The 15,948-nt window shown below is 41.4% G+C and overlaps 1 protein-coding gene across 1 annotated transcript in view; it reads right to left on the bottom strand.

The window, feature by feature from the left end:
• The window catches only part of KCNH5 (potassium voltage-gated channel subfamily H member 5), a 166,262-nt gene that overhangs the window by 126,516 nt on the left and 23,798 nt on the right, over positions 1-15,948 (bottom strand). The window contains exon 4 of the mRNA XM_027716681.2: positions 15,237-15,365. Within this exon, the coding sequence (XP_027572482.1) occupies positions 15,237-15,365 (129 nt within the window). The remainder of the gene's footprint in view (positions 1-15,236; positions 15,366-15,948) is intronic.

Genomic DNA, 15,948 nt, shown 5'->3' with positions numbered 1-15,948 from the left:
TGAAGTTAATGCAAACGCTTTCCAGGTCTGCAAATCCTGCTGAAGGAAAATCCTCCCCAGCTACGGAAAGGCTCCTGCTAATTCAGGACCGCTGGAGCAGCCCCAAAAGTCTGATCCTTAAGTCTTTACTGTTTCTTGCCCCAGCTAAAATTCAGGGACAAAAATAAAACTTAGGAAAAAAAAATAATTCAGGACTGCACCAGCAGAAATGCTTCAGATGAAAACAAAAGGAATCATTAAGCCTTTAAAGACAGATTAGGAACTCGATTTTAAATGGCATTAAGAAATACATTTAGCTATTATACTGATGATAAACAGCTGCTTTGAGCAGCTTGCGATCCACATACTGGGCTGTCCCTGGGGAACTTTTTTCTGCAGCATTCAGCAAGGAGTAGAGTTTGTTACTGACAGCAGCACCAACCCAGGAATGTTTCATCAAGTCAGTCCTGCTGGAAAAACACCCCAACGTGACAACTGGCATGAATGTGTCAATGGATGGAGTAGGTGGGTGGTAGCAAAGAAAAGGCACGGGTTTAAGCAGTGTAGCGCCTCAATGTTAAGCAGGAAAATTGAAAATCAGGTATATGCAGGAAGGAAAAATCCGCCCAAGGACATTGAAGGAGATGCTCAACATTCAGTTTAGCCAGGTGTAACAACTTTTTTTTTTTAACAGAGGGGTGTGGATAAAATACCAAAGAAGTTATAGACAGGAAATGGCTTCAGGAGAATGTTTTAATTTTATTTAACTTGAATGCTGAGTAGGTGAAAATTGGGGGAAATATTAATATCTGAGAAAGGAAACACAACATTTCTGTCTTAGCTAGGTTTAGTTTTAAATGCCTCCTGTCTGATAGGAGTCAGAGACTTGGAAAGTTAAGGGAAGCCCAGGGGTAGATAAAATAAAGAGCAGGGAACAGAGAAGACAATAAAACTTCAGGAAGAAAAATAATGTACAATTTGACTTTGTCCTTTACCACACAGATATCACATTCACGCAAATGTAAATCCATTGTTCATCATTTAGCAATTAGAACAGCCCAAAATACCATGGTATGCCACCAGCACAGCACAAACATTTGTGTCTGGCTATTTATATATGACCTCAAAAATGCACATAAAAAATTCACTGGGAAAAGGTAAAAAATAGAAGCATTTTATTAACTTTTGAAATGCAAACTTAAAATGTGAGCTTTGAGTATGCCTCATGCTTGTTCAGCTTACAGGGATATTCAATTAGGAATATGCACTTTCTGTATTAAACAAGGTCAAGGGAGACTACAGTGCTCTGAGTATGAACTATTAATTTCTAGAAGAAATTCTTGTGCTTTTCTTTTTGCTAATTGTCTATAAAACTGCTACAAGCTTTAAGACAGAAGTCAGAACTGTTCTTCATCTTTCTTAACCAGCAATTTCAAAGAGCAAGCGAGCATGGTAACAGCATTGTGACAGCTCTGCCCTAACTCTGCCCAATTTCCAGTAATTGCTGGAGGTCACGGTGCACCCAGGTAATTTCTTTTGGCACTTTGCAATCACACAGCAAGAATCAGAGGAAAAGAGCAGCTCTCCTCTGGGAAGGTGTTCACCCACTTCCCTGGGTAGGTACTTATACACACATGCACACACAATCACTGTCCTCTTCCCCTGGAAAGACACTTCCCTGTGGTCCATAAGGACAAATTTGGGCCAGTCCCCAAGCCTCAGTCTGTCATCCTGCTTCACAGAGCTGATATGAGAGTGATGGAAAAATGCTCAGCAAAGCCAAAACCACCACAGACAAACGGCTGGATACAGTCCCAATTTGTCACATCTCAGTGTTGTCAGCTACTCCAGCTCTTGACAGGAACCTCATGATGTTCAGCAAGGAAAAGTGCAAAGCCTTGTACCTAAGGAGGTACAAACCCATGCACCAGTATATGCTGGGGGACACACACATGGAAAGTGGTTTGACAGAAAAGGACCTGTAGGTCCTGGGGAACCAGATTGAAAGTGCCTGTGCTGGAAAAAAAGAGAGCAGTATCCTTGGCTGAATTAGACAAAATACTGCCAGCAGGTCAAGGAAGGTGATTCTTCCCTTTTACTCAGCAGTGGTGAGGCCAGTACCTGGAGTCCTGTGTCCGGCTGTGGGCTACCCAGCACATGAACATACTGAAGAGAGTCCAACCAAGGGCCACAAAGAGGATTAAGGGACTGGAGCATTTCTTATCTGAGGAAGGGCTGAGAGAGCTGGGACTGTTCAGCTTGGAGAAGGCTTGGGAGGGGCAGATCTTACTGAAGTGTACACATATCTGATAGGAGGGTGCAAAGAGGATGGAGCCAGGCCCAGTGGTACCCAGCAACAGGGCCAGAAACAATGGGCACAAAATGAAGTACAAGAGGTTCCGCCTGAACACCAGGAAAACACTGTTTTACTGTGAGGATGACAGCACACAAGTCACACACAAGTCACATGAGCACTAGCACAAGTTGCCCAGAGATGTTGTGGAGTCTTCATCCTTGGAGATATTCAAAAACTGTATAGACACGGCCCTGGGCAACTGGTCCTGCTTGAACAGAGGTTTAGACAAGATGACTTCCAGAGATACCTTCCAACCTCAACCACTCTGTGATTCTGTGATGTTCCTGACAGCTGATGGTTAAAGATTCAAGGTTACTTACTTACTTTACCTTACTTTACTTATGAAGGTGTAGGGCATTGATCTGTGCAGTGATTAATAAGGATTTGGAGAAGAGTTGGGGACTGGCAATGATAGGAGATGGCTTCATGTACTCTCTAGAAATCCTTTTCCATGGTGCTTTGCAGGTTGAGAGATACCACTCACAAAAATATGGGTTTTAAAATGCATCTCTTCTTATAAAAGCAAAACTGGTAAGAAATCCCTTGTCACTGTTTTAGGAAAGAAAAGTATCTGTCCTGCATTAACCACAAATACAGAATGCATGGGGAAGATAGGGAAAACAGAGCTGGAGCAGTAAGATGCAAACCAAACAACAGCAATCATTTTGCTGTAAAAATAAAAGAAAGGAAAAACTATGATTTTTCTAAATCCCCCCTTACCACTTCAGTGAGATCATCAGCGTCAGGTGAAAGAAAGAAGCCACACATTTTAGCATTCAAGGTTACCACTCTGCTCATCTGGTCTGACCTCTTCTTTTCATAGGACAAACCATTTCATCATGTCCTTTCTCCACCAAGACTAGAGCTTTGCTTTGTGCCAGAGCAGACCTTTTGCAAAAGCCCTTCCAGCCTCATTTAGAGACTTCACATTTTCACACTTCTTTCAGCCCTGTGAAGCCCATGATTCTGGATGTTAGAAGCACAGAATACACTAAAATGACTTTTTTTCCAATTCAGCACAAAGTCCAGCATTATTTTACCTGCTCCAATCTATATCTATCCATCTGCAATAGTGTGACAAAAAAGTGCCCAGTTCTTTTGTTTCCTATTTACAACCCAAGAGAACAAAAAACGTAGCAGCAAGATGCTGGGGTACGAGTGGGAAGGTGAAAATGTATACAGGCTGCCTCGGGTCTGAAATAATCTGTACAGGGTACATTTCTCCATTTCTTGACCTTGTTGTAGACTGGATAAGTTCAGAATTATATTTAAAACCAATGTGTATGTTTAAATAGACCAGGGAAAATTTGCATAGCTGCCTACTGCTGTCAATGTTTCTTCAAACGATTCTCTCCTTTCTTTTCCTCTATAGAGAGAGACTTGAAAAGAATGATAATTTTATCTCCTGTATTAGTGACCGCCTGTCCTCGCAGATATTTTCAGTCTGGAAGGAGTAAAGGAGCTGCACAAATAGCAGGTGTAAAGGGGGGGGGAACCTACTCGTGAGAAAAAGCAACACTTCTGATGCTCTCTTCAGCTCGGCTGGATTGTGTCTCTCTTCCATAGCACCACTTGAAAAATAACACCCTGAACCTGCACCATTGCACTCAGATTCTTGGGAAAAAAAGCAACATCATCAGATCACACACCAGATCAGGCCAGCAGCTGCTCCTCCTTACAAGAAGTTAAAGTGGGTATTTCAGACAAAAATGTTAACTACCTCAAATGGAAAATTCTGGAATAGCATACACATACAATGATTGTTTCCTCTGGTTCTCCTTAATTATTTTCCTTTTTGTGGACAAAACAAGAAGCATCTGTACCCCTGTTTTAAACAAAACCCTCATGATCTGCATTCATTCTCATGATCCAAAACAAGAGTCTCTTAAACAGGAGCCTAGCAAAATATTTCCCTGTTCCTGTCCATTACTCAAAACAAAACTCCTGCATTCTCAGTAAACTGAATATGAAGATTTAACAAGCCCATAGAGTCAACAGAATAGAACATGAAGAAGGCCACCATGCTGATAGACATGGACTAAGCTATTCTCTGCCTTGGCCCAGCTGTAATGTTGCCCTGCCAAGCCTGCAACTTTCTTCTTCCTCCATGCAATTTAGACACAATTAAACATTTTACATCCACAAGATATTTTCCATGTCTCTTGCTCTAATTAGGACTGCCCTCTGACTGTGGGGCTAACTGAGCTGGAGGTGACTCAGTGGCATACTTTACACAGTGGCTGAGCCAAAGGTTTCTCTGAAGAGAAGAAAAAACAGGAGGACTAAATCAATTTAAAAAAAATAGATAATTCTTTCAAATCTTAGATGCCATGACATGAGTTGAAGCTGTTAATGTTGTGACAGGATGCCTGGGGGAGTGCAGGAGCACAGAAGGGAGGTAGGCAATAGTCAAGTGAAGCAGACAGAGCACCCAAACACCTCCTCAGAGGAGGAAAAGCTTTCCACATGGGTCTTAGGTGCTCACTCAGCCACTCTCTAGATTCATACACCACTACAGAAATTACGTGGTGCCTGAGGGGGAAACGGTATTTCCATGTTAGAACTTCATCCTATTATCCCTTCACCATCAGCAAGTCCAAATTATCTTACTCACTACAGCATGTGCCTTTCCATCAGCTACTCCTCCAACAAGAGTAGTACTATGCTCGCACAACTTTCTTCCTGAGATCCTGAATCCATCATTCTGTGTAACACTGGACAGCTGGGATGGGAACAGCTTTGTGGCAGCTGCTCTCCAAAAACCTCCCCTCCACCGCCGTACTTGCTGCTTTCTCTGTGTGCAGGGACCTTCTGACAGCCACACTCCTGCACTGCCACAGGGACCTCTCTCTGTCCTTCTGGTTACCAAGCTCCTTCCCATTAATACACCCTGCAGATCAATCCAGAACACAAACACTCCCATCCATCTCCAACACCCGCTCCTCATCTCTGCTGCCTCTCTGAGTAAGGAGAAATCTCTGCCAGGTCAAAGATGTTGTTGCAGTGTGTGGCAGGGCATTAAAAGAACCAGAGAATATATAAACATAGAAAGCTGTCCACAGAAAGTGCAGCAAGGGAGGCTTCCCCAAACAGAAGAGATGGTGGAAGGGATGGGACAGAATCACAGAATCATTTAGGTTTGAAAATACCTCTAAGACTCTTTCCTAAAGACTATCTTCAGATAAAATCTTTAAATCCCTCTGGTTCCTCCCAAGGTCACAAAACAGAGAATTGGTTAGACTTCACCCAAAACTGTGAGTCTTCTGAAAGTGCTCCCACAAATACCAAGGAGCAGGTCCTGTTGTGCATCACATAGGAACACTCCTGCCCAGGGGATGGGTCAGATCTGGGCAGTTCCCTCTGCTGGGAAAGTTTCTGCCTGGGCATGGGCTAATGAGCAAAAAAGGACTTTGGCTCTTTTGGTCCACTATTGCTTAAGCCACTTTCCCTGAACAAACCTCAGCAGTCCATAGGCCTACCCACTGCCTTCACAGATAAAAGCAAATATTTTCAAATATAACTATGTGCAAGTCAGAAAATCCTTCAAATTCTCACCATAATTTAGGAGTTGAAAATTAACAGTCTCTCTGACAGGATTTGTGCACAGTTGCAAATACAGATCTAACTACCCAGCTAACAGCCACACTGAAAACAAAAGATTTAGCTCATAAAATATATTATGCTATTTTAAAGCTAAATTCTTACAACAGAGTTTATGAAGAGTTTAAAATCTCAAGGTGAGATGTTAATGTTCTTTATAGTGCACTTGCTCTGAAAAACCTAGGCATGGCTAGTTCCCCCTAACAAAGCATTAGTGTAGCTCTACTGGCTTGCAATTAACCTTTTTGTCAAGGTTTGTCTGGTCCTAAAAGAAATAATGATGGCTTTTAAATCAGTATAACAGGGAACTATCCCATACCTTCGACTGCAGTGAAAACACTCAGGTTAAGAATTATATTCTGTGTGAAAAATAATTGCAGAGGGCAATTACAGTAGTGCTCATCTTGATTCCTGCCTGCAGGGGTGTAGGGAACACCCCCAGACCATGGAAAAGTTGTTCTCCTCTCCCTGTGAAGCATGAAACATGCAGAATGCCTATATAATATATAATTTATGATATATCCACAAAAGGTAACACTGCTCAGAGTTAGGTAGCAGGGAATTCAACTGGTGACATGGATCATCCTTTGGCATAAACAGTTAGCATGTATAAATCCCAAGTATTTGTAGACGTTCAGACAGCAAAATCATTACAATGACTGGTTGTTTGCTCTTTACTGCAGGTAAGTATGGCTGAAAGAGTTCATTGTCTCTTTGTAAAACTTAATCATCCCAGTTTTTGTTTGTCAGAGAGAGAGAGGGATAAATGGGACTCCTGAATATGTAGCATAATAGTCAAACAAAGCTCAGTCACTCCCATGATGCAGTAAAAGTATTTCTGGACTGAGATTCTATTCAAATGTAATTCAAAATATTGGGATAAATTTTCTGGATTGAAATTCTGTGCGTTCCACTGCCCAATAATGTACTGCACTCTTGGGAAAACTTTTACATCCAACCTCCTTTATTGCTGAATGTTGTCTTCCCAGTTACCATCCACCCACTGCAACTGCTGGGGAGCTCAACTTGGATGAAGAACTAATGGATAATCTTGGGCATATCACTTTACCTCCCTGAGCTTCAGTTTTCTCTTCCTTAAAGTGAAGATAATGCTAATGACCTACTTTGCAAGCCATTGTGAGACCTACTGACAAGAAGTGCTAAGATTTATATGCCTCTAGACTACATTTGGTATACAACGTATTTTTAAATTTAATTCTAACATAGCCACAAATTTATGGTGCCCAACTTCTTAGATTTCACTTTTCTGCAATTAAAGCTAAGCTTTATACACATGGGGCCTACTAAGGACTTATTTCCTGTAAGTTTATAAAAACAAGTGCAAATTTAGGGAAGAAGGGAAAAAAAAAAAGAAAATACTGACTACTGTAAATTTCAGTCAACTGGCTTTTAGGAGTTGGTCAGATAGCAAAATGGTGCCATTCAATGGTTAAAAAATAGGAATACAAAGGCTAGGGATCAAAAGAAAGGCAGTTGTCTAGAAATTAAAAAGCAGTGTACAATGAAGCATACAGAGATGGAAAAAAGAGGGGAAAAAGTAAGTAGGTGAATCAGAAATTATGGTTTATGAGAATGGACATGGAAAAGCTAAAGAAATATGGGAAAAAATCTTCTTCAGCTAGATTTATTACAGTAACAATGAAGTTTTTAAAGAACTTACAGAGTACAACCAAAAAGCTTCTGCACCCATATGCAGAAAGGGTAAACAGGATAACCCAAGCACTTACAGGTGACCCAGCTTGATCTCAGTGCCAGGCAAAATGACAGAAAAACCAATATGAGTTTCAATATGTTTAATAAAACAGAAAAGGAAAGGAACGCAATGAATAGCTGTCAGCAGGGAAAGATGTAAAATGCCCCACCAATGCTAATTTCATTATTTTATAAGAGTATGAATTTGGCTCAGGAAGACAGCCAAACACCTTGACAGAACAAGCTGCAAGCCAAATGCAGATGGTGTGCACTGGAGAGGAACGAGCCTGGGCAGCTCCCTGCACCAGTGCTGCCTTGCTGGGGTTGGGCTGGGCAGCAACATGGACCACTGAGCTGATGACAATCTCAGTGGCTGCCCTTGGTTTGCTCCCACCTGCAGCCAAGGACCCACCAGCTCCCAAGTCAGCACAGCCACAGTGCTCATCCCATCACATCACCTCCTCCTGGTGCTGCATTTGAATCACCCGAGAGACAGACTGGCCAAAACCTCTTGCAGGGTAATCTGCTCTGAACTGACACTGTGTGACACTCTCAACAAGACATTGGTGGAAAACAGTAAAAAATTATTACTGAGAGCCTTCTGAACCCCAGTGGCCAAGTATCCTTCTATTCAGTGCTTTTCTCTATGATCTGAAAGTCCTTATAAAATGACTGATAAAATGCCAGAGGATGGGAAGATCAGAGGAATGCTAAACAGCAATGAGGGCAGTCACACAGGATGATGCGCTTGATAACCGGGCACATCCCACTAAAATATGTTTTAAATGGAAAACAGACACTGAGGCAAAAGCAAAGCAAATTGTATCTCCAGCACGGTGGGGGGGGGAACGTCCCTAGCAAAGAACAGTTCTGAAAAGGATCCAAAGATCTTGGTAGATGAGCAATTCAGCAAGTGCTTTGCTTTAGCAAAAGGTTACCTGTTCCTTGTATACATAACAGTAAGAACCAGGCTTGGTGAAGCTGAGCAATGGGCAGTACTGAGGAATTAGCTGGGAGCCCACCCAGCCACAGTACTGGCTGCAGAAAGTGACTGGGGACCTGGGAGACTGAAATCCAGGCCACCACAGCTTTAACCCCACTCCTGCTCATGAGCTGGATTATAGGGCAGCAAAAATATCCATGTATCTGCCATCACCAGACCTCCAAATTCAGGCTAGACAGAGGTTTAAGGAGCTGAACTCATTTACTTTATCAAAAGAAGGCGGAGTGATGACTTGATTATACATGTAAATGCCTTAATGGGACTTTCTTAATGCAGTGGAAAAAAATGCGTAAGAAGATGCCACTGCAAGAAGCTAAATTCAGGTTAATTTAAATATGGTGCTTCTTTAAAGCCTAAAGTGTAATGGAAAAGCAAGAAAAATATTAAGTAATGTCATGGATCCTCAGCCTCTTTAGAATTCTAAATCAATACTGGATGCTTGTCTGGAGGGGATGGTTTAGTTACACACAAGTTTATGGGTTCAGCAGAAGAGCAACTTAGTGAAGTGTAATGCCCTGTGATATACAGATTAGACTTTTAAACTCTACTGCATTTTTACTCATTATTTTACATATGACTGAGGAGTATTCAGTTTTCTACATAGAAAGTGTATCCCTCTACAAACAGCTACTGCTTTAAAGATCAGCTTCCAGTTTAATTCAATCTCTCACAGGGTTAGGTTTTATTTCAATGGGATTTCTTTTTCATTGCACATTAAACTTACAGAAATGTTCAGACAGTTAATGTGCATTTTGGATTACTGATGGAGCACACAAAGGGCTCCAAAGGCAATATCAGATTCAGAGAAGTATTCGATTTCTGTGAAGGAAACTAAACAGCCCTGGATATGGAAACTCCCTCTTCTTCATCACAGCGGGTCTCCAACAGCAGAAAAGCAAGAAAGGATGGGGGGCAGGGGGGAGAAAATATGCTTTGGAGCATCACTCCTAAGAGTCAGGAAACAACTCTCTCTTCATGACTATTCAGTTTGTGCACTGTCTGCAGAAAGTGCCACCAGCATGTCACTGAAGACAATAACAGGGATGCTTGTCCTGCAGAAATAGGAAAAAAGCAACCTTGGAAGGTCTTCCTGTGCCTATCCAAAATGAATGGTTTCAAACACCAAGAGAGTATATCTCAGCATCATTCCTCTGAGTTGTCTATCCTTGACACTGAAAACCCACCTAGGAAATGACCACTTCTCTTGTCACCCCCTCGAAATTCTTTCTCATAGCCCAAGTGTCCCTGGATGCTAATCAAAACCCAGGGGAGAATGGAGAGATGCAGGTGATCTCCTGGAAGGTGCTGGGGAGTGAAACTGGTGATCAGAGCAAAGGAAACAGCATGAGAACAAGTGGGTCTCTATAGTACTGAGAGCCTTATCATTATAGCCGTGGAGAAGTGCAATAAAAACATGTTAAGGATATCAAACTTGTGACCTACTAAATTACTGTGATGGATTACTGTCAAGGTGATGTATTTAACAGGGTACACTGTGCTTTAGCTAAAGGTAGAAACTTCATTTTCATGCTCTAATCCCTCCACCTACTTCTCCTATTATCACCAGGATTGATACCCCCTCAAGGAAAAAAGTTCCCATGTGCAACTAGTTATATATGCTTCATAATTTGCCCTTATTAAAGATAAAAAAGGATCAGAATTATAGGCTTAGCAAGGATTAGCAAGCATAAGTCTGTATTTCTGCAACTACTACACTTTTTATAGCCCTGTCACACTCCGAGATAGAGTTGTATCATTATATAGAGTTATATAACCATAAAGAGTTATATCACTGGAAGCATTACAGCATTGTCCCAGACAGTCTTGATTATCAAAGTCTGGCTCTACCAAGTGAAAAAGAAAAAAAAAAAAAGAAAAAGAAAAGGCAACTTCAGGGTCCTGCTGTGCCATCTCCTGATCCCATCTGTTAATGGCACACAGTCTGGAGTTGTAGGGGCCTCATGGACGCAACTTCGCATCCTAATTCAACATCCCATCAATATTCACCAGAACCTCCCAGTCACTCCAGAGGTGACAAGCCTGATATTTCACTCAAAAGAGACTCACAATAACCAGTGAGAATCCTAGACAAAAAAAAAAAAAAAAAATCCAAGTTTACCTAGAGGCCACATTTTTTCTTCACTGACAATAACAAAGGGAATAAAAACACTGCACGACTAGGTGAAACTCCACTAATAGCCAAAAAAATGCTGTTTTTTTTTTCTATCCTTAAACTTTCTGTTCAATATAATCTACAGCACTCCTGGCTTCAAATGGTGTTAACATTTTAAGTGGCCCCATCCACCCTTCTAATAGTTAGAGCCCAGAAAAATGGCTTCATTTTTTTCTGACAAATAAACATAAGACTATTACCACTGTGTGTCTTTGCAAGAATTGAAAGTCTTCAGATGTTTTTAAAAGGCCATTGGGTAAAGACAGAATAAAAGCTCAGCAAGCTGATAAAAGCATCCAACTGTGACCTGACAACGGTACAAACATTAATAAAAAAGAATTCTTTGGGTTTTATTCTCTTGAAGAAAATACATAATACAATCTTTCATATGCTTGTAATGGTCTGCCACCTCTTCTGTGTAACACACTGAGCCAGGACGCCTGGGGATCTGGTCCTCTGCCTCCACAGGTAGGACCTCCTGCTTAGTATTGAATCCAGATCAGACAAATATTCATAGTACCAAAGAGGAGTAGGAGAAGGAAAGAAAGAGATACCAGGAAAACAGAGCACAGCTCCTTCACCAGGAAATAAGCCACTGTCCCAGTGACCACTGAGTGTCATCATCTGCCCCATCACTAATTCTTACACCTCTTTTCCACCCTGGCACCATCCACAGCTCATCCATCCACTGACTCAGCAGCTGGGGCACTATAAACTATAAACCAAGTCAATGGAGGGAGTTCTCTCTACCCTCCAGACCTGCACAGCTGCCGGCGGCACCTTCACCCAGGAGTGAACACATCAGCCAGGCAGCTGATCTGTCCCTCCTTTATCATCTTTGCTGCTTCGTCCTGTGTTGCTGGGGGCTTTTGACAATTTTGACTGGCTAGACACTTTTTAAAGTAATTTTCCATTTACAAGGATACAACAGTACTTTTTGGTCGCTGCTGCATTGCCATACATCACAGGTCTCCCACACGTCGCCCAGCAATAATAGACAGGAGCATGAGTAACAAGAAAACAAGTCAGTCCAATCTTTAGTGTCAACTGCCTGTACCCTCTCAGAAAACAAGGGTTTTGATCTCTGTCATTGTGTTTTATGAGAGGAAGGTAGCTTTTAAATATCCCTTTTCTCCAGCCTTGCTTACAGTCCACTAAGTTTCAACAGCTTTCTGGTCTGCAGCAAATTCACAGTCTCCTGGGTGACCTGGGAAAATTTTTCATTACTTTTACTCCCTCCGGCAAGCAAAGCCCCATCCTCCTCCTCCTCCTCCTCCTGCTTTCAGCATTAACACAGCAAATGGTGAGCACACAGGTAAGCAGAGACACACACCATCTGTCTCAGTGCCCCAGACCTCTCTAACTCCCTTTGCTCGCACGGGGCTTGTCCCCGTGATGTCAACTGCGTTTTTTGTAGACCCTTGAAACAAACATGTTTCTAAGCCCATATCACCAAAAAAAAAAAAAATCCCACTTCACCCTTGCAATTTGCTTTGTAGTAAGCCAACTATTTCATTTGTCTGTCCTGTTTTCACAAATCTGACAAGCTCCTCAACACTTCTGAGAGATCTGCATCCTCAGCATCAATCCCTGTCCCCCAAAACTGCTGTTCCCTTGCAAGGTCTGCATGAGATGCCAACCACACTGCAGGCCCTGCAAGCAGATTTGGCAGAGTCAACCATATATTTCCAGGAGTCAGGACACACTCTGCAGTGTAGACACATCCATTGGTATGATTTAAATACCTCATAGGAGTGTGATATACTGAAACTTCACAACAAAGCAACACACCTTTGAACAGTGCAGAATGTATTGGTACAGAGAGATTATTGCATAATGGCATCAATATTTTATTTCTGTTGAATTTTTTATCTCAAATTTACTGCTCCCATAAGTAATACACAATAACTCATCTGCACCATAGTTACTTATGTATTATGTATTGCATGGTCCTGGAAGAATTTCTGAAGAAATATCCTTCTTTTAAAAAGGAAAAAAAAATAGCCCTTTCAATGACAAATCCCAGCACTCAGCAGCAGTATTTTACTGAAATGCTTTTTTACAAAACTTCAGAAATTCTCCACTAAATTGTAACGTATATGTTTACCAATCTCATAATTCAAAAAGAAAGTGGCCTGGCAGCTTCTAAGCACACTGTAATGTTATCTGCAGGGACAGTGAACTATGTATCTCTCATAGCACCATGTCTGACACAAAAACACTGTGATTCCAGTGCCGTGGGATCCCGCAGATCCACACAGTTGAGACACAAAGGGTAACGCAATAGTGCTGTTTTCCCACCCTTGTAGTAAAATGGTGCAAATATTTGAATATGATTTTCTTATATCAAGAAAAGACAAGCTTTAATTTATGCAAAAGCAGAAGAAGAATCGGGTCAGTGGTTTGTAATTATGAGGTTTGTTGGAAGTACTGATCAATGCTAATCAATGCTAATCAATGCACCCTGAGCAGATTCTTAAGGGTCCAACCATATGCCTTGAAGGCACTTGGGAGATGTGGCTGTACTGCCTCTGGGATGTTCTGTTTGCTTTTTGGTTTTTTTTAGACTATGACTTCAACAAAAGTAAGGGCTCTTTAAACATACAGCCAAACTTCTCTGGCTGCCTGACGACAATATTTTGTGATGTTCATCATTAATACCTGGCATTTTACCTAATGGTGCCCTTCACTGCAGAACAGCAGTACACAAGTTATGCATTTCACTGCTTTTGCCCTTTCCCAGAGGAACATACATAGTTCCTACACTGGATGCCACGGGGATTCTGTTCTTCCTCAGCCACAAGATGGGGAGGGGGAGAGCTCAGCCCCTGGAGCACATCCCTGCCTCCCCAGGGAAGGCAGCAGAGTATGAATCTCCCAGGGCTGAGAATCCAAAGGAGGCAACATTCATCATTTCTGCATTTGAGAGCCACCTTCAATGTGTTTTCTCTGTCCTGCTGTAGTCAAACACTCCTCAGTGCAACTACATACTGGGGGAAGCGGGGCAGAGCCAGGGAATGCAGGGGTTTGAGGAATGGTTCCATGTGAGAAACATATTGGGTTCCCCAGAAAGCATCAAATAGGAAAATCTACAAGAGGATTGATGTAAAGACAAGCTTTTTCCTTGATGAGTTCACACTATGTATTATATACACTGCAGCAAGGAGCCAGTCCCACGCCTTCAGACCTCTACTATTAAAGTCCTTTCAATTAACTGGCATTTATCTTAAAAAATTCAAACTATTTCCAGGCAGAAAAATTCCATATTATGGAGTTGCAAGTAAAATAAAGAACATTTGCAGGTTGCTAAGTAAATTGTAGGGGCAGTAAAGCTTACAATAGTTGAGAATGTATTCCTACATCAGGATCTTACAATTTAATGAATAATACTCTCTCTAGACAAAAAAAATGTCATATTTGGTGTTAGCTCGAAGAGGGGCCTTTCGTTTTATGTCTGCCTTTATAAATTGACTTTTCAGTTATCCAAACACATATAATAAGTGCTATCTAGATAATAAGAAATTAGTTTAAATGCTGTTTGCATTCAAATGACACCAATTTTATTCTAAAGAAGACATCTTAGAGCACACACAGCTCAGAGTGAGATATCAAGCCTTCTTCAAGCGTGAAGAGAAAAACACAGTCAGGAATTAATCATCAGGAGGCAACTTCCAAGAGAAGATAGGATGTGGATAATGTCCTTCTTTATGCAGGCGTGCATTATTTTACCCAAAGCAACACACACAAACCTGACACAGGACAAGTGTCCTGTAACAAAAGCAGAGGATGCTGCCAGATCCTCCACACCTTTACCACTAGTTCCCTCCTTCTGTGAGGCTGCAGGTCTGGCCATGGGCTGTTGGGTGACGAGAGCATTTCAACAAACATCATCCCCAGCAGCTGATAAGTAACAAGCACAATGCCCACTGCCATGCAGTTGTCATTCCTGAACAGTAACAGAGGACTCAAACAGGCTGTTTCCTTTGCCTTTCACCTCCAAGAGCGAGAAAGGGAGGAAATGTCTCATCATGAGGAGCTGAAATTATTTTTTTCCTGAAAAGAAGATATCAGTCCTGTAACAGAAAGGTCTCCCAAAACAACACAGCGTTCAAATGACTCAAAAACATGCAATTTTTAGCAAGTGCCAGCTGTAGCGATGAAATAATGAAATTACAAAGAGAAAAGGAGACTTGTGACTCTGGAAAAACGTTGGCAGGGAATTTCTACTTATGGTGATTTATCTTTTTTATTTTAAAAAATAATTTAGGAGAGTGACATTGAAACTCTGACAGGTCACAAAATATTTCCTCAGTTCAAGACACAGATCACAGACATGGCATGTCCCTGTGACAGGTCCAAGATCAAGCATGCACTTTTATAATTTAAAAAATAATAATGTATTTCATATTTACCTTTCGTTGAATCATCTTCAATTGGTTGTTTGAATAAAGTGATATCCTTAAAAGTACACAAGAACAAAACCACTTTTTCATGCTCATTTCTTATAGGTGCAATTTGCATGTAGAACCAAACTGGGGTTCCTGAAGCAAAGAAAAAAGTGACATTGGAATGTGGTGTAGCACAAACTTTCCCCAGCCCATACACAGAACACTTCATCATTTACATGCTATTGTAATACACATGTAGTTAAGGACCATATGTCAATATTTCTGCATCTTCCAGAGCTTTCAATTTTACTTCCTCAAAGGAAAACAACATATTCCCATTTTCACAGCTGCATTAATCTAACCAGAAGATAAGCAGAGATAACAGGGCTTATAAATCTCCATTCTAAAATAAAATATATTATTCTTCCCCTCTTGCTCTTGCTTTTTCCCAGCATGTGTCACCAGCTTAGTGTCTGCAAGGTAAAAAGGCAAGAAAAAACGGGTGAATGGTATCTTTGATTCCTTCTTCATATATTATGGAGCTGTCAAATCCAAAACTGATGGACTATACTGTGAAGTGCTCCAAATTTTATGTTACTACAATATTTAAGAGGAGCTGATTTGGACTCTAAATGTCACATCAAGACAAATCAGAAGACTTGATTTCTTTTTTGCATTTCAGGTCATACCTCCACCTCCTCATTGCCCTGCCCAGTGCAGCACTCTTCCAACACAG

This window comes from Pipra filicauda, unplaced genomic scaffold, assembly GCF_003945595.2.
Source record: "Pipra filicauda isolate LSUMZ 115617 unplaced genomic scaffold, ASM394559v2 scaffold151_size3305965_pilon, whole genome shotgun sequence".
Lineage (NCBI taxonomy): Eukaryota > Metazoa > Chordata > Aves > Passeriformes > Pipridae > Pipra > Pipra filicauda.
The sequence above is the reverse complement of the archived record's forward strand: the minus strand, read 5'-3'. Positions and strand labels throughout refer to the sequence as shown.